Source organism: Rhipicephalus sanguineus, chromosome 6, assembly GCF_013339695.2.
Source record: "Rhipicephalus sanguineus isolate Rsan-2018 chromosome 6, BIME_Rsan_1.4, whole genome shotgun sequence".
NCBI lineage: Eukaryota > Metazoa > Arthropoda > Arachnida > Ixodida > Ixodidae > Rhipicephalus > Rhipicephalus sanguineus.
In genome coordinates, this window is record NC_051181.1 from 77,988,009 (window position 1) to 78,011,610 (window position 23,602).

The following is a 23,602-nucleotide window of genomic DNA, read 5'->3' on the forward strand; positions in this document are numbered from 1 at the left end:
CACGAGGAACAAAACTATGCAAATGAATGAAAATGTATTGGATCTAAGGGCCCGTTTCTTCGTTAGACACAACCTACTGAATCCAAACAGTTAATGAGGCCAAAGAAAGCGTAAGGAGCATTCTTTGCAGTTTTTAATGGAAGGATACAAATTATGAAATACACGGAAATTAGATATGAGGGGCAAGAAAAAAGCCGTTTGCCAACGGTAGGGACCGAAGCCCAACCTTCGAATGCCAAGTTATACTAAATGTTCTATTCCCTTCTCACAAGGGGCAGGGTTTTGGTCAACCTGTTCGGCCTTGTCTTCGTTTAGCGCTGTTCAGCAATCACCATGCATCTTTTCTTTTTCATTCTATTTGTTTTTGCGAATTTTTCTGGCTGTCTATGGCAGATAGCACAATTCTTCGTCCTGAACTTAAACACTCAATAAGCAGAAGTTGCTGGCCCGAAAAAAAAAATCGAAATACAGATTTAAAAATGAAAAAGAATTATTTCATTACCATTTCTATATATTTCTCACATTGGGGCACATACTTTGATATGCTAATTTCAACCGAGTGGCTCTTCAGAGCACTTCAACTAGGATTGTTTTTAATGAGCGCAAGTTTAGAAGTGATTCAGAGTTGCACTAATACACCATTGCTCCAGACCATTTAAAAAAACTTCTTAAATTAGTCGACAGAAGATTTACCAGGAACACCGATGCGACCCAATGTAACCGGCTCCAATTAGTAAATTGCCATCTGTATCACAACGAAATGGCACACCCACTTCAATACTGACGTGATAAAAAGCTGCAGTAAATCGCTGAGATGCACATAAAAAAGAACAACCGACGTATGGCGCCCATGACGTACGCTAAACTCTTGCAATCACTTCCTGTTTTACAACGTAATAAAGCATGACCTGTGAGGTAGGCTTCCTTTCACGAAGGGTTGCATTATAAGGATGTGCATTTATTTCGTCACAGCTCATGCTTGCAACAGTACTGTATGGCTCAGCTGCCACACTGAAACATTGAAATACAAATTTTAACGTGGTAGCGTTGAAAAGCTCGTTTCGCAGAAATTCTGGCGTCGGCATCGGTGTCGGCGTCGTTGGTTGTGAGCGAAAAATCAGTGTTGCCCGTGAGCGAAAAAAACGAGAAAGATGCAAATAAAATAAATAATAAAAAATACTCCATTTGAGCGAGAATCGAACCTAAGCTTTCTGTGTGGCAAGCAGGTGTTCTGCCACAGAGCCATACCAATGCTTTAAATTGCCCAGACAAAAAAGACTATATGAATGTCATGTATAGTGGGAGGAGTGTCCTTAACGCGTGTATTATTGCGTGGCAGAAGCGCAGAATCGCGCCAGGCGTCAAAACATGTGAATTGCGCCACGAGTTGGTGTTTTAAAGGCTCACCCATTACAAAGCGCTCGGGCATATTTAATCATCAGCAGCAGCAGCAAAAGCATCGACAAAGTCAGCAGCTGCGTAGGTTCGCGTGTAGCCTTACGGACGCGTAGTGGGTCCTTCGGTCATTCGCAAAAGGAAGAATTATGGAGTAGTGGGCACTTATAGCAGTTGGCATTCCAGCATAGTTTGAAACGGCCAATGTTACGCACACAGACGTTCGTTCCTTGCGGCACGGCTGAGGCATCCACCAAGAACCGAAGTTAGGCTATAGCAATTGAGAAGGCGATGCACACGCGTTCTACTCCTGCAATCGAAGCTCAGGCGTCCTCCTAGTTTCGTTATCGCACCGAGAGCGCTCAAATTTTCCCCGCTTTCAGTGAACGCGTATTGGCTTGACGTGTAATACGCGTCGACCATTCATCGTGAAATAGTTTGCCGAATAATGCAAATATGGTTTAAACACTAATGTGTCTTGCTCAGAACATCGGGATTCCACAGTAGCCCGTGTAATAACAGAACGTTCATTTCATGTTTTCAATTGCGAATAACTCTGACGCACTGCGAGAAACTCAACGAAGTTCTTACGCGTTAACCCTATCCTAAACGGGAATAACACTGTGTCAAGATATGGGCTTAAATGCGATTCGTTCGTTTGCAATTAATAAGGATTGTTTAACCAGAAGGACTCATTGCCAAGCACAAAAATTAACGATTAACCTATTTACCGTTTCGACATTATCTAAATGTTATAGCTGCATTTCGCTTGGTCCAATCGCCCGATTGAAATTTGCCGATTTTTATATTAAGCCCGATGTGACGAATAATCTTTCCGCAGGAAAAGAAGGGAACACTTCAATTTTTTTAAGAATCTCGGCATACCCGGACCGACGCCGAACATAATCTTCGGTAACATGTGGGAGATGTACAAAAAGGTAAGAATTTCATATTTCACCCAAAGTGAGACAAAGGCGCGGTAGATTCAGGCGTATACGCAGGGCCAGATTCAAGCGTGCACCCAACCGTATACACAAGCCACTGCGACTTTTGTGGATTACGTTTAGATAAAATAGAGTCTCCCTTGGAATAAGTTCTTTCTGAGTCGTGGATGTGCCATACGGTCCATCTATATATTGAAGGTAATAAGCAATTCTAACATTGCCTACAATTAGCTCTGTACGAACGCTTGCACCTTAAAAGGCAGATGCAGGTCCGTGATTAGACATGAAACGCGTACTGAATGACACAGTCCGACGACGTACGCGTCAAGCTTGCACGCGCAGACGCGAATATGAATGAATGAATGAATGAATGAATGAATGAATGAATGAATGAATGAATGAATGAATGAATGAATGAATGAATGAATCTTACCCCCAATATAAAGAACACCAGGAGCAATCCTTGATATCATACTTGATGTCATCACGACCAATAGCAAAGGCAGTAATTAATATCACGTTAAAAACAATGTTAGTAGAATCTTTAAAAGACACGTTATCCGCTAACCTGAGTTGCAATGGGTGCGCTGTATTGATTTGAATGAGCTCAGAGCTATAACAGGGCTGCAAAGCGCACAGGAGGGTTTTTTTTAGCAACATTCTATAAACATATGGAAATGACGTGATCATGATTATGATAATCACGCGATATGTTTAAGAGCAAAAATTATAGGAGTACTGCCGCTATCACCAAAGGCGCCGGGAAATTTCCGTTTAGCCCAAGAAAGTTATGTCCTGAGCACGAAAGAAGAATTGTTGGATCGTCTTATTTTTGAGGGGTAGGTTATTCCATATTTTAGCCAAGTAACGAAAGGTTTTAGGGTAGAAATTCAGACCACACATTAAAATTTCTGAAGATTGGATCGCGCGTGTGGATTACGATAAAAAAATTACTGAGTTGAGGGTTTACTGGCGTTCAGATTCGCAGCGTGGAGCATGATTTATAACATTGATTTTCTCGTTTGCTTCTTTTACAGTCACCAGTCAAGGCTTATCGCGAGTGGATTGACAAGTACGGTGACGTCGTTGGGTAAGGAGCATTACTGAAACTTCTAGTTTACGTTGCTTGTTTATTGGCTCCCATCCCATGCCGTTTCCTCTTACACCAGCACAAGCCATGCGGAGTCGCAGTTTTAACTATAGTGTTATTGCAGTCAACTGCCGTGTGATGTAATCATTGCAGTTTGACGTCACCTGATATTATTACGATGAGCAAAAAATAGTGGTCTTTAAGTGGCGCCGAAAATTACTTTTTACATCGCTCGGCGTATTAAGTGTCATGCGGGCTATCACATAGAATGGTTATCCTATTTTATGATGGCAATTATTATTGGTACATGCAGCGCAAACATCACGTCGCTTAAGTGTACGCACACTGAAGAAATATTTGTCCTTGTATCACTATTCGCCAGCTGACTTCACACGCTATCTCTCAGTCATCAGCTGAAATTAACACTGCAAGTGAGTTGAAATTAACACTGCAAAATAGGGCGCCTTTATCATAACATATCGTCTAAGCATTAAGACTTCAGGTTACGTGGTCTCCGAAGAAGCTTCCTGCGGACGCAGCTGCTAATGCAGACGTGATCGATGATTGCTCCGACCGGCAAGATCACCTGCAGCATTAAAACTCGTTACCCTGATACGACTGGCGGCATAGGCGTGCGCAGGGTTCTCCTTCAGGGGAGGCGAAGGTTTCGTCGCAGCGCACCCCCCCCCTCCCAATTATGTCAATGTATGGCGCTAACATTGCGCCCCCCCCCCCCCCCACCCGAGTCGCAGTGCCCCCTCTCTATTATGTCAGTGTGTGGGGCTGACATTGCGCCACCCTCTTAGGTGAATAGGAGGGGCGGCCGCCCCCCCCCCTTCGAGTGCGCACGCCTATGACGGGCGGAGAAAACTCCCTGCCTAGCATGAAAACATATATCCCGCGAATTATTTTTTTCAGGTACTTTAATGGCTACCGTCCCGTCATCCTCGTGGCGGATCTCGAATTGCTCAAGCAGATTCAAATCAAGGACTTCCATGACTTCGTCGACAGAGGCGTGAGTTGGCAATTTAACGCATTACACATGGCAGCTCATATAAGGCGTGCCTTAAAATGCGGTAATAGATGCCGGTCTCTCGGGCATGTCACACCGCGCTTATAATACGCGTAAGTTGCAGCATGGTGTGGCCCTTAAATTCACCCGTTTCCACATAATCGATTGTGTGCGAAAATCCCGTAGCGATACAATTTCAATTTTCTCTAGGAGTATACGTGCCCCGCGGCAAAGGTGTGGAAAAAGCAACCGAACGGCATAATACGGGATCCAAAACGCTCGTGCAAAGTACAAGCTGTGGTATAGTGTACATTGTCATCGGTGCAATTATACATTGAAAAAAAAAAAAAGAAACATGCTCATTGTCTCGCATACCCTCGGGGCTTTCTCAAACAAACTTTCAACTTGAATAACGGCAGTGAAGTAGGCGTTGTTTCGTGCGCTGACCTCCAAGCTCAAATTGCAACCGACAGCATCTGTAGTCTATCGCAGCGTCTGTCGCCATATACATTGCTCCTTCTTTCGTGACGTCACAATGTCGCATGCCGTCCGTCGCACGCAGCTCCTGTTCCAAGCGAAGCGTCCTTCAAGCCCGCACAACAAGAGTCTCGTGCAGCTCACCTCGACACGTTGGAAGGAAGTGCGCAGCGTGCTCACCCCTTCCTTCACCACGAACAAGCTCAAGATGGTGAGTGGCGTGATGATGACAAAACGATTAAGTCCTCAGCGTTCACGTTTTGTGATTTCAACTGTTCGTGAGGCCACCACTGCGGAAGGGACTCCACATTAAATCCTATTAAGCGGGCTCTTTACCGTGAGCCTACACCTAAGTACAGGGCCGTTACGTTTCACCGCCTTCAAGATATGCGTCTGCCGCAGCCGGGATCGAACTCAAGGCCTCGATCCCAGAATCGCAGTGCCATAACGAGGGTTTTCCATTAAGGGTGGGTCGATGGTGGCAGTCTGTGGCCGCCATTTTGTTTTGGTCGCGTCTGTGCAATCCGTTGTTTATTATTCAGTCACTGACTCCAAATCACCATGGCATGTTACACGATTAAGTAGCATGTCCAAATGGTGAAATTTTATTATCAAAATGACTGTTCGTTCATGCAAACGTTACGCCGACAAATCGTATTTAGCAACGAGGCGCATTTTTGGTCGAATGGCTTTTTTTAACGAGCACAAACGCCGTAAATGGGACGACGCCAGCCCACACGAGGTCCACAAGGCGGCAACACATCCACAAAAGCTCACTAGTTGCCGCGGATTTTGGGCCGGCGGCGCCGTTGGTCCACACTTTTCTTGAGAACGACGCTTGTGAGGCCATCACTGTCAACGGCGAGCGCAGCGGAAAGATGATAACTGATTTATTTTGACCGAAATTGAGCGGTATGGACGCAGATGGTGTACCGTTCACGCAGGACGGCGTTACGTGCCACGCAGCGGACGTAACGATGGACATTCTGCGCAAACGATTTGAGGGTGTGGAGGCTCTCGCAGAGGTGACCTGAATTGACCACCGAGATCGTGCTATTTGACCAACCTAGACTTTTTCTTGTGTTGTTTCCTGTAGTGGGAGGTCTGTAACAATAAGCCGCAATCGACCGATGCCCTTGAAGTCAACATAACCAAGGGCATCGCTCAAATCCAGCCGGGTCTATGTGGCCGCGTCATTGAAAATTGTACCACTCGGATCCGTGCCACCGTGAGAAGCCGCGGAGGACATTTGAACGATGTTATATTCCACACATAATGGCATACATGGGCCTTTCAAATAAAAAAAATAGTTTGGTTAATACTTAACACACAACTTGTTTTATTCCATTTCAATACCGACCCGCCCTTAATGGAAAACCCTACTTAGTGTGTGGTGATTGCTATGAATATAAAGCATGTTTATGGCCACATTGCTCCTGCACTTGGTGCCTCGCAGTCAGCCTTTGTTCTCGGTCTCAGTATTTTCAGTGTTCTCGCAGTCAGTTTAGGTTAATTTTGTCTCTTAATTGTTCGACGGAGGTGTGAAGAGCTTAGTTATTTTTATCTCCAAGTGCGACTTCGAAGAACCGCCGTTCGCGCTGTCGCAGATGTCTCCGGGAGTCATCTCGGCTGTCGAGAAGCTGGTCTCCAAGATAGACCGCAAGGCAGAAACGGGAGATGAGTTCGAGGTTGGCGAGATGTACGCCGCCCTTGCGCTGGACGTGATCTGCAAGAGTGCCATGGGCATCGACTACAATCTGCAGGACCACCCCCGGCACCGTTTCCTGCTCTGCTGTCGAATGCTGTTCGGATGCGCCTTCTCCTTCATAGCTGTACTACTGAGTGAGTACTAACTCGCAGGCAGTTTCTAGAACACTAATGTGGTTGCGCCGGACGAAAGGCACGAAGGACAAACGACAAAGAAAAGTTGGCAGGTAGTGCGCAATACCTTGTTCACTACCTGTCCAGTTATCCTTGGCGTTTGTCCTTAGTGCCTTTCGCTCAGCGCAACCACATTATAATGCTGTACCAACTAGCGCAATTTGAAGCTTCGCTGAAGTTTCTAGAGCACAGTTCTGCTGCTTTTAGTGCAAACGCCTGATTCATATAGTCGTCATCGTTTATTTTCCCATAGGAACGTCTTTCAAGGTATTAGGATATTGCGTAATGGGAGGTGGTGGTGGGGGTGGATTCACCAACATTATGGATGTTATTATACAAAAGTAAAAAAAAATCTTTGTATGCATGCTTGAAGTTGTAGGGCGAAACAAAAAGGCAGTACAACTGGTAGAACAACTGATAGTACAATTGGTATTACAAAAGAGCAGTACAACTGCTAGGCGTTATGGCAACAGTGCAGTGTGGTAGAAAAAGAGTTTAAATAACGTGACAACAGGTTCTTAAATTTAACCTAATCACTTTCATTTACTAAATCCTCGGGTAGCGCGTTCCATAATTCAATAGCACTATAGGTTGAAGGCATGGCAGGTACCGTGCAAGCGTTGTAGACTCGTGTTGTTAAACAGACGGTAGGAAGTGCGGTTGCGTAGAATTTATACTAGTTAAAGTTATGTGGAATTTGTGGAAAGGTGTGGAGTTTATTCTAGTAAAAGATATACTTTGCCAGCGGGTCGTCTCTGTTCAAAATCAGCGCGGAAAACGGCGGAAGAGAGCGTAGGTGGAAAGGTAATACAGTAAAACCTCGGTGATACGATCACGGCTCGTACGAATTTCGGGGTGATACGAATTTTTCTGTGGTTCCGGCCAAGGGCCATTAGCCTGCAATGCATTGGAGTACGGTTGTTTCAAACCGATTTCCACCCCGCGAGGTTGATACGAACAGCGCACAGGTGCTGCCCGCGCTGTCGCGGAAGACGCGGCAATCACGCGCGGGCGCGGGCATGCGCGCTGCGCAACCATCGACGGTGCGTCTCTGCCTTCGTTGCCTCCGTCGTTGCCTCCGAAACTTGGAGGCCTTTAGCGCTTTCGCATTTCGATTACAGATGACGCTGACGTCGCGCTTTTTTTTCCCAACGCGTTGAGGCGTTGACGCGCGTTCCTGTGCTCGAGGCAGCAGCGTATTCGTACTGTGTTAACACGTGTCTGCCACGTCGATGCAAGCCATGTCGCCGCAATCAGACGTTCTATGAGACAAGACTGAAACTTGGGCTGCGGGTCCTTCATGAAGTCCCATTAAAGGTAGACGAAGACCCCAAGAGACGAAACGGACGGTCTTGGCGAAGGAGCTTGGCCTCTATCTAACGTGTGCAAAGCGCTTCTTAAGTCACTTTCACCGCAGTACTCTGGTGTCATGCAGAAAAGCGAGGTAAGATTAGGAAGGGGCTACTAGCGGTCACGGGGCACAACACATCTGGTTCATTAATTACACACGCGCGCATGCACCATATATGCACGAGTACAAGTACGATCGTTGACGTCTAAAAACTTTACTGGCAATCATTTAGAACTGTTCATGACGTCGGTGCGGCCCTGGGAAACACTAAATCAAAACGTATGCCAACGTTCTCTTGTCGCATACTAATTTTCCATGTTTTCTGGTGATACGAATTTCGGATGATACGAATATTTTTGGTAAACCCGCGGGATTCGTATCACCGAGGTTTTACTGTAGGTCGCACGCTAGAGGGGAATACTTTTTTTTTTCCTCTTTGAGAATTGTTTGTTGGTAATTTACTTTTGCATAGGAACTGTATGTGGCACCCATCCTTGATTTCTTCGTGTCGCTGTCCGTATGCAAAAACCTCTAGTGCCATCTAGGGAGAACTGGGGGGGAGAACATCTAGGGAGAACTTAAACTGCCTGCCCTGTGTTAAAAGGGAATAGGAACACCTTACTTACTTTACTTACTTTACTTACTTACTTACTTACTTACTTACTTATTTACTTACTTACTTACTTACTTACTACTTACTTACTACTTACTTACTTACTTACTTACTTACTTACTTACTTACTTACTTACTACTTACTTACTTACTTACTTACTTACTTACTTACTTACTTACTTACTTACTTACTTACTTACTTACTTACTTACTTACTACTTACTTACTACTTACTTACTTACTTACTTACTTACTTACTTACTTACTTACTTACTTACTTACTTACTTACTTACTTACTTACTTACTTACTTACTTACTACTTACTTACTTACTTACTTACTTACTTACTTACTTACTTACTTACTTACTTACTTACTTACTTACTTACTTACTTACTTACTTACTTACTTACTTACTTACTTACTTACTTACTTACTTACTTACTTACTTACTTACTTACTTACTTACTTACTTACTTACTTACTTACTTACTTACTTACTTACTTACTTACTTACTTACTTACTTACTTACTTACTTACTTACTTACTTACTTACTTACTTACTTACTTACTTACTTACTTACTTACTTACTTACTTACTTACTTACTTACTTACTTACTTACTTACTTACTTACTTACTTACTTACTTACTTACTTACTTACTTACTTACTTACTTACTTACTTACTTACTTACTTACTTACTTACTTACTTACTTACTTACTTACTTACTTACTTACTTACTTACTTACTTACTTACTTACTTACTTACTTACTTACTTACTTACTTACTTACTTACTTACTTACTTACTTACTTACTTACTTACTTACTTACTTACTTACTTACTTACTTACTTACTTACTTACTTACTTACTTACTTACTTACTTACTTACTTACTTACTTACTTACTTACTTACTTACTTACTTACTTACTTACTTACTTACTACTTACTTACTTACTTACTTACTTACTACTTACTTACTTACTTACTTACTTACTTTCTTACTTACTTACTTACTTACTTACTTACTTACTTACTTACTTACTTACTTACTTACTTACTTACTTACTTACTTACTTACTTACTTACTTACTTACTTCTTACTTACTTACTTACTTACTTACTTACTTACTTACTTACTTACTTACTTACTTACTTACTTACTTACTTACTTACTTACTTACTTACTTACTTACTTACTTACTTACTTACTTACTTACTTACTTACTTACTTACTTACTTACTTACTTACTTACTTACTTACTTACTTACTTACTACTTACTTACTTACTTACTTACTTACTTACTTACTTACTTACTTACTTACTTATTACTTACTTACTTACTTACTTACTTACTTACTTACTTACTTACTTACTTACTTACTTACTTACTTACTACTTACTTACTTACTTACTTTACTTACTTCTTACTTACTTACTTACTTACTTACTTACTTACTTACTTACTTACTTACTTACTTACTTACTTACTTACTTACTTACTTACTTACTTACTTACTTACTTACTTACTTACTTACTTACTTACTTACTTACTACTTACTTACTTACTTACTTACTTACTTACTTACTTACTTACTTACTTACTTTACTTACTTACTTACTTACTTACTTACTTACTTACTTACTTACTTACTTACTTACTTACTTACTTACTTACTTACTTACTTACTTACTTACTTACTTACTATTATTGCATTACTTCCTCCACCACCTCATAGGGGGCGCTAGGGGTTTCATCAGTTTAATGCTTCAAATGTGCGTTTGAAGCTGACAAAACCCCTGGTGCCCCCTAGGGAGCAATGGAAGAACTAATGCATTAAAGGCACGGCAGCCTGGATCATCGGCGCGCTGCGACCGCCGCGCACCCCGACCCAGGCGGCCGTGTTAAAGGGAACAAGTCAGTACTTTTTTCGCCACGTCAGTCGACTTCAGGCTTTGCGTTGGCATGGTCGTCCGTGTCAAGTGGCTGCCGGGCATTGTGAGAACGCCCGAGAAGCAGTACGCTTATGATGAACGGCGGCGAGAGCAGAGACGGGAGTACGCACGTCAGCTCCACTTGTCACCTACTTTCACTGAGTTGAATGGTGTTCGAGTTTATTCCGTCGTTCTTTGGAGCGGTGCTACTCTTTTTCAGCTCCACTAACAGCAGTTATTAACTCTTTGCAGCCGCGTTTCCGGGATCCGCAGGGCTACTCAAGTTCATCAACTCTCGTTGGCTCCGCTACCAGAACAGCGGCGTGCACCCCTTCATCGAGGTGCAGGAAAAATGCAAGCGAATCGTCGGCCAGCGACAGCAGGACACATCGGTAAGACACGGCAATACCTTTTTGGCGTTCTGCTAAGCTAGAAATACAACCAATCAGAGCAATCCTCAGGTGAAATACTGATGGTTGCACAGGTGTAGGAAACAGGTGAAACAATGAATTGCTCAGCGGTCAGCATAAAAAATCAACCTTCAAAGCACGGAAGCTTGGGCGAGTTTGCACGACATGGTGAAAAGGTCACAGGGTTATTTATGTATTCGCGTATGGCGATTCGAAGGCGAAAGTCATCTTCTTAGTCTTCTCAACTCATTTTATTGATCCTAAATTTACCCCTGCCCTGAAGCTTCCCACACCTTACGTGGTGTTGCGCTTCCACGCGAACACGTCCTTGTGACGTAATGTTAAGTCACAAGATTACGTCATTGAAGTCATGTGACTTGAGGTCATGTTACACGGACATTAAGTTAAGCGCCACGTGACTTTTTACCAACGTTTATTAACTTTTTTTTTCCTTTACCGTTCGTGAAATCTCGCATAGTGAGGATCAGGTCTTGTCAAATCGCGCAGTGCCTCATCAGGTCTCGCGAAGTAGCGTCGTGACTCAGCAAAACTCGCGAAGTCTCTTGACTCACGGGACGTGTAAGGCTTTCGCCTTAACTGTATGCAGCGCCTTAGGACGAGGACACAAGCAAAGGACAGCACAAGCGCTTGCCCTGTCTGTTCTATTCCTGTGTCCTCGTTCTGAGGCGCTGCACACAGTTACTTTATCGAAATAAGCAAGAAACAAGAGTATCTCGTGGGTCGAGTCCGTCCGCAATGATCGGCAAGGCAGAAGGGGTCACGAAAAAATGTATGTGCGTGAGGTCACCTGCTTTACGTTGTAAAGGATTGGACTTTCTTTACCTTCTAAGAAATTGGACCCGTTGCAGCCGTGTATGTGTCTATCCTTGCTTTACGTGTGTGTGTGTGTGTGTGTGTGTGTGTGTGTGTGTGTGTGTGTGTGTGTGTGTGTGTGTGTGTGTGCGTGCGTGCGTGCGTGCGTGCGTGCGTGCGTGCGTGCGTGCGTGCGTGCGTGCGTGCACACACATACACACAAACAGCAACAACATAAGATTTCACAACATAAGCAAGCAGGAAGTTTATCGCTCGTCTATTAATCTTTCTCATCTTTGTCTGCTTCGGTCCAACCTTAGTTTCGCTGAAAACAAGACAAAACGATCCAGCAAGAAACGTTCAAAACATTGTTAAACAAATAAGAAGGAAGAGAGCGATACAACCGGAGTTCTTACGGGCGTTGGTAATTCTACAATGCAGTAATAGATGCTTGAATTTAGAAAGAGAAGATCAGAAGGAGCTAGACAAATTGGCGGACCACATAGCGGGGATGAAAATTATTAAATCGGGTAGGCCACATGGCTATTCGTAGCCACCCCGTTTGAAAGAGATGCACTAAGAATAACGTTCATCGTTATCTTTTTTTTTTTGCTTCACCTATAAGCGTTAACAGAAATTAAAAAAGAGAAACTGAACCATTTTTTATAACACCCATAACAGAATCTGCCTGAAGTTTTTTGTTTCTTTTTTTTAATATTCATATGTGTTCTGAAGAGGCCGAAATTAATCGTAAAGAAACCTTAAATGGTAAGGTGCTACAACTGCCAGAGATGTGGCCATATGGCTAAGAATTGCAGGGGAACCAAGAGATGCAAGGTATGTGCGGGCGCACATGATTACAAAGAATGCACCTCGAAGCGTCAACCTAAGTGTGCCAACTGTGCTGGACCACATCCGGCGTCGTTCTCAGGCTGCTCTCGAAACCGTTTGGCATCGGCTGCACAAAGAGAGTAAAATTGTAAAAGGGTACCATAAGATACAAAGAGGTCCAGCGCCCAATGCGGATATAGTCGAAGATGTTCCTGAGACACAAAGAAATGCAAAACAGTGGCGCCACGACTCTTACTCGGAAGTATTGAAGCGCTCAGCACCAAAACATCGCGTTGGCAAAGAAGTCCGGGCCCAAGAACATGCTGAAGCGGCACCTTCTGCCGGGCCAGACACAGCCAAGGAGTCACTGACAACCAAAGGGAAGGGTCACAGCAACCTGTTGAGGAAAAATTCTTCAAGAAATGCGATCTCGGCGGAGACAGCCGGAAACGAGCAAGTCATTTTGCCAATAATTTTTGCGGCTCTTAAAGCGATTCTACGATCCCTGCCACAAGCAGGTTCTTCACCAGAAGTGAAATTGCTGCTAGATCTTGAGCATCTTATCTTGTAGCAATCATGGCTAACGGACTATCTAACTGGTACAAAAGAAGTGCAATATTCCAGTGGAACTGCAACGGTCTGCAGAATAAGAGTGGAGATTTTCGGAAATTCGTCGCTCAGCACGGGTTTCCGATTTTGTGTATTTCTGAAACAAGAGTATCCACTAACTTTCGATTGTCTAATTATGTGGTGTACCAAGCAGAACGTCCTGCTGCAAAAAGCAGAGTGATGGTGTGTGTGAGACGCGATATTCCATCGACACTTGTGGCTACGTCAAAAACAGATGCGCCGGAATTTGTTAGATGCAAGGTGAAGTTTGGTAACGTTACTGTAACTGTAGTTAGTGTATACGTGCACCCTCAAGCAAAAGTTTCATACGCAGAGTTGGCTGCAGTGTGTAGATCTGATCATGATCCCATAATTATATGTGGTGATTTTAACGCGCACCATGAATTGTGGGGTAGTGAGCGTTGTGATGTAAGGGGATCTGCTATAGTAAAGATATGCGAAGACCACGGTTACGCTATACTAAATGATGGTTCTCCGACGTTCCTACGGGGGCATAACTACTGCAGCGTACTAGACATCACTGTGTGCTCCTCTGAATTAGCGGCTGGAGCGGACTGGACTACAGACGCTGATACAAGAGGAAGTGACCACTTGCCAGTATTAATTTATCACCCAAAGTTGAAGAAAACGAGAAATAACCGCACAGCAAGAATTACAAATTGGGCAATCTTTCGGGAGCTACAGAGACAAAATCTTAAGCCTTGTGATGACGCAGAAACGTATGCATCGAAGATAAAACATTTTCTAACAAAAGCTACTCGTGCAGTACCCATTCCAGATGGGTATGCGGGTGTTGACGCTGAGTATGAGCGGTTTCGGGCAATACGACGTCGATCTGAAAGAAGATATCGCAGGTCGGGAAATTTAGAAGATTTCAAGGTTGCACAGAAAGTACATTCTGCAATGCAGAACCAACTGCAGAAGCTTTCAACCAAAAGGTGGCAAGATTTATGTGCCTCACTTTCTCCATTTACCTCGGCGCCTCAACTGTGGAACATGGTACGCGCCCTCCGACAGCCAGTAGTCCACTCGAGACCACTACAGGCTCTAGCGCTATCTCGAGGAGTTAGCGAACGTGTGATTGCCGAAGAATTTTGCGATCTTATACTGAGAAATGGAGAGGCCGTCCAAACTAGCGAATATAAATCCTCAGCAGAATCAGCTTCGGCGGTTGTCAAGAAGTCCTCTGCGGTCAGTTCATCAGATCTGGATGACAGCTTCACACCAGAGGAGCTCCAATATGTGCTGTCTTCTGTAAAACGAACAAGTTCCCCAGGACCAGATGGAGTTACATACGCTGCACTGGCTAATTTGTGCGAGAAAGGAAAATTACACCTGTTGGACATTTACAATAAAAGTTGGCAAGAAGAAAAGGTTCCGGAAAGTTGGAAGATATCGAAAGTAGTACCGTTGCTAAAGCCAGGGAAGAGCCCTATGCAGTTGGATTCGTTTAGGCCGGTTAGTTTGACAAGTTGTATTTCGAAAGTGATGGAGAAAATGATCAATGAACGAATTTTATGGTGGCAAGACATGAAGAAACTACTACCAGAAAGCATAGCCGGTTTCAGAAGAGGTAGATGCACAATGGACTGCATTTTGGACTTGGTCACAGATGTGGAAAACCAACGTACGGAAGGAAACATCACTGTCGCTGTATTCCTTGATATCCAACGAGCATACGACACAGTGAGTCACGTTCACGTTCTGGAAGGCCTGGCCCTGCAGGGATTCAAGGGCAAGATACTGCGTTGGATCGCTGACTTCCTGAGGCACCGGCAAATTTTTGTAGTTACACAGGAGGGGCCAACGTCAGAACATGTCGTCAACCAAGGAGTGCCACAGGGCAGCGTGCTAAGCCCTACTCTCTTCAATGCAGTCATGGCGCAGCTCCCGTATAATCTTCCACCTAACATCAGATGTTCAGTATATGCTGATGATATAAGTATATGGACGTCTGGTCCATCGTTTTTGGATGTCCAACAAACTTTACAAGAAGGATTGGATTATGTAGACCGTTTTCTAAGAAAAAGAGGTATGGCACTGAGTCTGGCTAAAACAGCCATACTACCGTTTACATTGAAAAGACCTGGAGATTTCCAGATTATTTTGAAAAACCAGCCTATCCAAATGGTAAAAACTCATAGATTCTTGGGAGTGATTTTAGACCGGAGACTAACATGGTCGCCTCATGTCCAGTCCCTTGAACAAAAAGTGAATCAGGCCATTCGAATCCTCCGGCATCTCTGCGGGGCAAAATGGGGCGGTACTACAGAGTCATTATTAGCCCTACATGTTGCGTGGATACGCCCCATCGTAAGTTACTCACTGCCGCTGCTGCACGGACTTCCAGCCTCCACCGAAAGGAGACTCCACTTGTTATTGACAAGGAGCTTGAGGGTATGTCTGGGGCTGCCACGGTCAACTTCCAGTGCTTTAGTGTATGCAGAGGCTCGACAACCACCTTTGGCAGTACTCCGAGCTAAAGAAACATGTCGAAATTTATTTAGAATTTTCACGCAACATGAAAGTCATCCTTTATCTGGTGCACTAACACAAAGGACGGCAACGAGACTACAGGATAGTGTATCATCATTTCAAGCAGTAGTACCAGGATTTAAACGATGGAAACCTTCAAAACCACCTTGGACGCTGCCGCCTCTTAACGTTATCTATGAAATAGATGGCATACGGAAGAAAGCAGACATGGCGCCTCTAGTAGCCGCACAGATGGTACTTCATCATTTTCATATAACGCATAATGACAAAACGAAGATATATACAGATGGATCATGCACTGAAGAAGCGTCAGCCTGTGCGGTTCTTATACCCGAAATACAGGAAAAGGGAATGTACAAATTATCGCACAAATCTTCATCGACGACAGCAGAATTGGTGGCTATCTTTGAAGCAGTTAAGCTTATCTGCGAGAATTCTGAGCCACGAAAGTGGGTGATATGCACGGATAGCAAACCTGCCCTTCAGCTAATCAGAAATGCGAGATCACTTTACAAAAATGGTGAAATAGCACAATGTATTGCAGAAACGGTGGAATATGCCTCAGCGCAGGGTCACAACATCGTATTCCAATGGATACCCAGTCACATTGGAATAAAGGGAAATGAAGAGGCTGACAGCCTCGCGAAGAAAGCATTGAACGAAGGACGGGATTGTGCAATCCCTGTGTCTGGGGCGGATATTCGACATTTTATAACGCAAGGAGCTAACCATTGTTCGATGGAGAAGTGGTTTGATAGCCCTAAATCAAAGGAATCAGTACTTTATGAAGTTGATCCACACAGAAAATTTTTCATAGCGACAGATCTCCCACGACACTTAGAGACTTTAATCCACAGACTTCGATTGGAAGTAGCCTACACAAACAGTTTCCTGCACAAGATACATCGATCCAACTCCCCGGAATGCCATTGTGGTCAAGCAGAAGAAAATGTTCGCCATATTCTTTTGGAGTGCGTTAAATACGCGAATGAAAGAGAAAAATTAAAGAAAAAATTAGCAAGTTTGGACAGACGGCCCCTCACATTAAAGAAATTACTTGGACCATGGCCTGAGATGCATCTTCAGAAAAAGGCGAACATCTTCCTGACAGATTTTTTAGTGGAGACCGGACTGGATAAGCGCCTGTGATAGACAGCCAGGGATTGATTTATATGAAAGGTGTTAGTGCATATTCTGATAGTAGAAAAGGAAGGTGTGCGGGTGAACAGTTTATGACAGTGTGAACTGCTGCAAGCAAACTGTGTCTTGGTATGATATTTGAAGTGATTTCAGTGTGCGGATTGTTCATGTTTAGGTATCGTTTAGTATTATTCTTTTTTTTTTCGCTGCATAACTTCGTGATATGGAGTAGCCGAGGCAATATGGACCTCAACCTCTCCACAGCAAAACAGTTAGAACAGAACAGAACAGAACAGAAACCTTAAATGAATAGATAATTTATTAATATATACTTATCCACGTTTCGTTAGCAATTCATCACGGCACATTTTTTCACTCGCAGAAAGGAAGTTTCGTAATAAATGTGTATACTATCCACTTAGCAAAAGTCGTGCAGCTTTGCAAGGTGCCAGTCTAGAAATGTACGTCCCCAAAATTTGCTAAACTAAATGAATCGCCGCTGCAACTCTATCTTTTGGAACAACTAGACTGAGGCCAATTAGAACGACACTGTTCACTGCTCGTTTTTGTGTGATACAGCGCTGCAGAGTCATGATAGACGCACCTGTGGAATACGCACACGGACGAGGAATATATCCTAACACCTGGTTCATTTCATGTTCGAAGCGCTTCCTCGTTCGTGTTCCACTTGTGCGCATGCTGCACTTACGAAACACCGTTTCCAAATAGTGACATTAAAACGAGCCGCGATGCAAGCCTTACTGTGTGGAATGTCAACCCATTAAAGCGCAAGCCTTAGATGCCTCATCGAGAGCAAAAACTGATCGTCGGCGCCAACACGAACGAGGCAAAATGTAGTCACCGTGCGATGGCCTCACAAGAAGATGACGTCTTGCATCGTTCGTGTTGACGCCGGTGGTAACTCACATGACGTCACACGGCGACGTCATCACACGACGCTGTCGCTTGGTCAAAGGTGGGCCGATCCCGGAGGCTGAGCAAAAGCACGTTAGGTTCAGAAATCATCTGTGGGAGGGGGGGGGAGACCATACAATCTACTGAAGAGAAAAAGAAGATAACGACTTTCGCCTTCGAGTGCTCTTATGAGAATGCATAAAGGACCGCCCTTTTCTTTTTTTATTTTTGCGGGTGGTTACATTGAATGTGACACATTAGAGTCTAATGAAACCGATTACAGTGAAGCCAACGTATACATATAGCACAGGGGGACAATATTTGCAGTTTTTTTTAACTGTAGCATAGCAATTATGACAAATGTCATAAACCCATAACTTATTGTTAGTTTCATTAGGTTATGTCTAACAAAGAAACCAGCCCTAGATCCATTCGTTCCCCTTCTCCCGTTCTACTACGCAGCCTTAGGATTTTTGTTACGCAGACATGACTGCGAAAGTTCTCAGCTTCGATTTCACATTTTTAAGATCGTAAAGAGAATTAAGTAAAGAGGGAGACGAGAGTGTTTTCTTTTTCTAATGTTATGTGCTCGCTGGTACGTTGTAACGCCATCGCATGTGCAATAAGTGCGGCATTACTCATTGTTCAGTGTAATTTACGTGCATACTTAAGCGTACAAAACTAAATTGGTGTGCGCTAACGTTTCATTTACCTCATGTGAAAAGGAAAGTACATGAGCCCAAGTTTTCTAATGAGGTTACTGAAGCCGGTATTCTGGTGCAAAGGATGTGCTCCTCATCAGGTAAGGCACCCGAATTCGTAGAAATGCGCATATTTACGGCAAGTTCACGTGTTAACCATAAGCGGCAGTGATTATTTCGTACAGACGGGCATTTAGATTTCGGCTCAACACCTACACAAGGGCGCGCTACGTGTATTTTTGTCGAAGAGCCGTGGTGACGTCACAGTGATGGTGTACGTATATGATACGTATTAGGTGCCTTTACACGATTATTTTCGTGCGACCGAGTATTGGTACACGCGCTTACCATGCTCCCTGCTGAGGTTCTATTCCTTGGTAGGGGCTAAGTCCTTCATATAATTTTTATGCGGTTATTGTATCGAGGTAAAATAGACCATACTATAAGTTCAGGGTAGCTGTAAAATGATCTCTCAAGTCAGAACACTCATACACAATATTCTCAACGCGCCCGGATGGCTACAAACAGGCTTCATTGGCTGTTCAGAACGCACTAGATCAGACTGACGTCACAGCTTCTGTCGCACAGCAAAAAACCTCTCCCTATATCTTTTCCTCTTCGAATTCGCTCGCAGAGTTGCGAGAATAAATGGCAAAGTGGAAAGCGCGGATTTCGTTGCCATAGTTTGCATATTCACATGCCATCGTGCGGTGATTTGCCCAATTCTGATATCAATAAAAATGCGTAAATTAGTTGTCCATCCGCAGTAGCTGCCCTTACGCTCGCTCCAGCGACATTACCTGTTCAGCAGTCATAACGTCTATCCGCTTCCACTGTAGCTCCGTCAGAAGGACTTGCTGCAGCTGATGATCGACGCAAAAGAGTCGCGCGTTGACCTGGGTTCCGTCACGTCCACTCAACTGACCGCTGGTGAAGAGAATGAGCAGGAGCTCCCGAATGGAACCACCTCGACAACCGGTAAGCGAATAAACCTTGCCCCTCTGGGAATACCGTGCTATACTGTTAACTATCTTGCTCTGGAACTTAGACAACGTATTTCAAACTGCGGCGCCTCGCTATTGGGATGTAGAGAGAGATAAACCGTTCGTTTTATGCTTTATGGGATTTAACGCCTAGAAGCGGCTCAGCCTACGAGAGACGCCGTAGCGGAAGTGTCGGGATAAATTCGACCCCCTGGGCTTATTTAACGCGCGCCTAAACCTACGTACACGGGCCTTTCGGATTTCGCTTCCATTTATAGCTGTGACCGCCGCATCCTGAATCGAGCCCGCGTCTTTCGGGTCTGCAGCCGAGCACCGCAAGCACTAAGCTACAGCGATGGCAGATAGATAAGCGAAAGGAAAGTTAGGCATAAGAAGTTAACCAGAAGAAATGTTTAGCTTGCTACCCTACACTGGGGGAGCAGGTGAGGGGGTTGAGCAATAACAAGAAATATAGAGGTAGGAATAGAGCACAGGAACACGATTGCTGTTCAAAGTACAGGACAACATTTCGCTCGCTGCGAGATCTCTCGGAGACAGCCGAGACCAACCGAAATAATATGATGGATACACTTGTTTCGATTGGGACAGTAGCCGCTTTGCACCGGATTATCATTCTCACTAAGTCAGCATCTGACGCGCGAAGTGTCTAATGCACACCCGAAGTTTCTTGAGCTGTGGTGGATCCTATATATATATATATGATGAAGTAGTCACGTCTCGTAACATGACATGCGCGACGCGAACATTGTTGTAGACAACGGGAATATTCTGTCACGCATACGACGGTAGACATATAAGTTATAGCCGGGGGACTTGACCCGTGAGTTCAGATCCGACTACTTCGCCCGCCATTCTCGTTGACATTGAGTTCTGTTTGCCTTTCGACAGACCCAAGTTCGCCCTATGAACAGTTACAGGCCGACTACAACAAAATTTCTGGACGCGTGAAGAAACTGTAGTTTCAGACTGTGTAAATCTAAGCAGGTACGTATGAAACGTGCCATGCCTTGGCCACTATACGGTTACCATAGCGCAGTAATCCGAAGTAAGCGTGACATTCTTGGGCGCTCTCATTTCGCCCGGAATCAAAGAATATGGGCGTTCCCGCAATTTTCCTTAAACATCCTGTGCTCGTCACCACGAAAAGCTGGTCCCTCACCCTCGGTCTCATAGCTGTGTGTATATGTATGTAGCCTACGTCTTTCATTTCAGCCGCGAACAGAAATGCTAATAAATTTCCCTATACTGTTCTTCAAAGCAAGCCACCGGCTTCTACTATGCATGTTCATCGTGATAATGTGATTGCACATGATGTATAATATCAGCAGTGCAAATTTACGACACGAGGACGAACAAAGTAACGCACAGAGCACTGGCGCAGTGCTCCATATATATATATATATATATATATATATATATATATATATATATATATATATATATATATATATATATATATATATATATATATATATATATATATATATATATATATATATGTATATATATATATATTGAAACCTCGGTGATAAGATCACAGCTCATACGACTCTCGAGATGATACGAATGTTTCGTTGGTCCCGGCCAAGGCCCATTGGCCTGCAGTGTAATGGAGTAGGGCTGTTGCGAACCGATTTTCACCCAGCGACGTTTGATACGAACGTACGCTACCGCCTAGGTACGAAGAGGTGCTGTCCGCACTGTCGCGGAAGACGCGCCAAGCACGTGCGAGCGCGGGAACGATAGCGTGGGTTTGCGCGCCGCACCGCAAAATTGTCAGAATCACGGTGTAAGACTTTTTTTACGGTCAGAATAAACCTTCAGAGACGCGTCACGGCCTCCGAGATTGTGTGCGCGAATCTTGCAGGCTCTTATGTGCATCCGTGTGCCATCGCGTTTAGATTACAGAGAACATTAGCGCCATGCTTTCTTTTTCTAACGCGTCGACGCGGGCTGCTGTCGTACTGTGTTTACACGTGCCTGTCTCGTGCATCAGACATCCTATGAAAGGTGGACGAGGACCGAAAGAAGGCGAGGACGGTCTTGGCGAAGGAGTCAGTCCTCACAACGTCAACATGCGCGACCGTTGAGGTCGCACTTATGCGGGCACGGCCGTAAATCCCCCACCCCCAAAAAGAAACATCCCCAACACCTACCACGATAACGAAATCATAACACAGGACCGTGGTTCTGTAACTTTGTGGCCTTGATCCATCGCGTCAGAGCGCTTCTTTCGTTACTTTCGCTGCAGTACTCGAGTGTCATGCAAGAAAAAAATCACAGCATATCCACGGAGTGAATGATGATAAGTGGACCGTAGGAGAGGAGAAAGAGGGGGAAGCGTAGGAGAGGAGAGGGCGATACATATCACGTACTGTCGCAGCGCATTGTCTTTAGGGAGCCTTCATGTGTGCACGCCCCCTCCGTTTTTAAGACTGGTTATACACTACGACGGGACGAACGGGTGCCGCTATAAGGAGCTTCGCCCCTAAAAAAGCACACTAAAATTTGGACACGTAGCGCGTAGGCAAGATAACCGCTAGGCATTAAGGGTAACTGGCTAGAATCCAAAAGAAGGCAAACACGCGAGGGGGAGACCGAAAGTTAGGTGGGCAGACGATATAAGAAGTTTGCGGGTATAACGTGGCAGGAGCAAGCACCGGACCGGGTGGACTGGCGGAATGTGGGAGAGACCTTTGCCCTCCAGTGGGCGTAGTCAGGCTGAAGAAGAAGAAGAAGATGTCGATGATGATGATAGAAATGAAGAGAAAGGCAGAGCGGTTAACCAGGCTGTTGGCTGCCCTACAAATGATGAGGTGGACAGGGGGAATACTAGATAAGGTTGAGAAAAAAGCACAAGAGTAAGAAAAAAAGACTAAAAGAGCCTCTGACTCTTTTAGTCTTTGTGCCCTAAGTTAGCGCTGATACTTTAATAGATCATCATTGAGCAGAGGCTTCACTTTTGGTTACGTCTTTTGCAGAAAACGCAAGTGGTAACCTGTCTGTCTTTAACAAGGCCGTGCTGGATGACGACGACATCACGCAGAACGCATTCGTGGTGCTGGTGGCAGGGTGAGGCGCACCTTCTTCGTGATCACCTAAAGTTCTAGCCATTTACAAGCCGACGTCACGACGCGATTATGTGGCTCGCTGTACTCAAGCGCTCCGATTTATTTTTGATCACCTGCGTTTCTTGTGCAATTAAGTCTAAGCACGCGAGAGCTCTTGCGAATCGTGTCCGTTGAAATGCGCTGCCGCCACGCGCTGCTACCCCAATTCATGCGTGCCCCTCCCCCTATCCTCTTGTCCAATCGCAGTTATAAATATAAAAAAGTATTGCTACTTTGTTGCATCATTGAAAGAGCCCACGTTAAAGGATTCGTTTACCACCAAGTGCGTGGAACGCATCCGTAATTAAGCGCATGTAATAATACATGGGGTTTTACGCCCCAAAACCTCGATATGATTATGAGGGCCGCCGTAGTGGAGGGCTGCGGAAATTTCGACCACCTATTGCTCTTTAACCTGCACTGACTTCGCACAGTACACGGACCTCTACCATTACGCCTCCACCGAAATGCGACTGCCGCTGCCGGGATCGAACCCGCGACCTTCGGGTCAACAGCCTAGCACCGTAACCACTGACCCACCGTGGCTGACTAAAGCGCATATCCTCCAAAGCAGCTTCTTAATTTACAAGTTTTTGGATGCCCTTTGTGTGCATACGTGTCATCGAAAACGATATTTTTGATCACGTAGCGAGTGCTTTCCTTAAGCAAGGCGCGTTTGATATCATCCTCATTCCTCGTGAAACTATATGTGTTCTTCGACTACTCGTCATGAGCCCGGGATGTGCTTCATTACATGGGTGCGCTCATGACGCCAACTGCAGCACGCCATGATCCGATCTCGTTTAGCTTGGGTTAGTGTCAGGGTCACGCAGGCATTACGTAGT

The 23,602-nt window shown here is 44.5% G+C and overlaps 1 protein-coding gene across 1 annotated transcript in view; it reads left to right on the top strand.

Moving 5' to 3' along the window:
* LOC119395916 (thromboxane-A synthase) overlaps positions 1 to 23,602 on the top strand; it is a 33,062-nt gene that overhangs the window by 905 nt on the left and 8,555 nt on the right. Inside the window, exons 2-9 of the mRNA XM_037662935.2 lie at positions 2,237 to 2,333; positions 3,377 to 3,429; positions 4,348 to 4,444; positions 5,004 to 5,129; positions 6,526 to 6,760; positions 10,960 to 11,099; positions 19,483 to 19,621; positions 22,629 to 22,719. Coding sequence (XP_037518863.1) covers positions 2,237 to 2,333; positions 3,377 to 3,429; positions 4,348 to 4,444; positions 5,004 to 5,129; positions 6,526 to 6,760; positions 10,960 to 11,099; positions 19,483 to 19,621; positions 22,629 to 22,719 — 978 coding nt within the window. The remainder of the gene's footprint in view (positions 1 to 2,236; positions 2,334 to 3,376; positions 3,430 to 4,347; positions 4,445 to 5,003; positions 5,130 to 6,525; positions 6,761 to 10,959; positions 11,100 to 19,482; positions 19,622 to 22,628; positions 22,720 to 23,602) is intronic.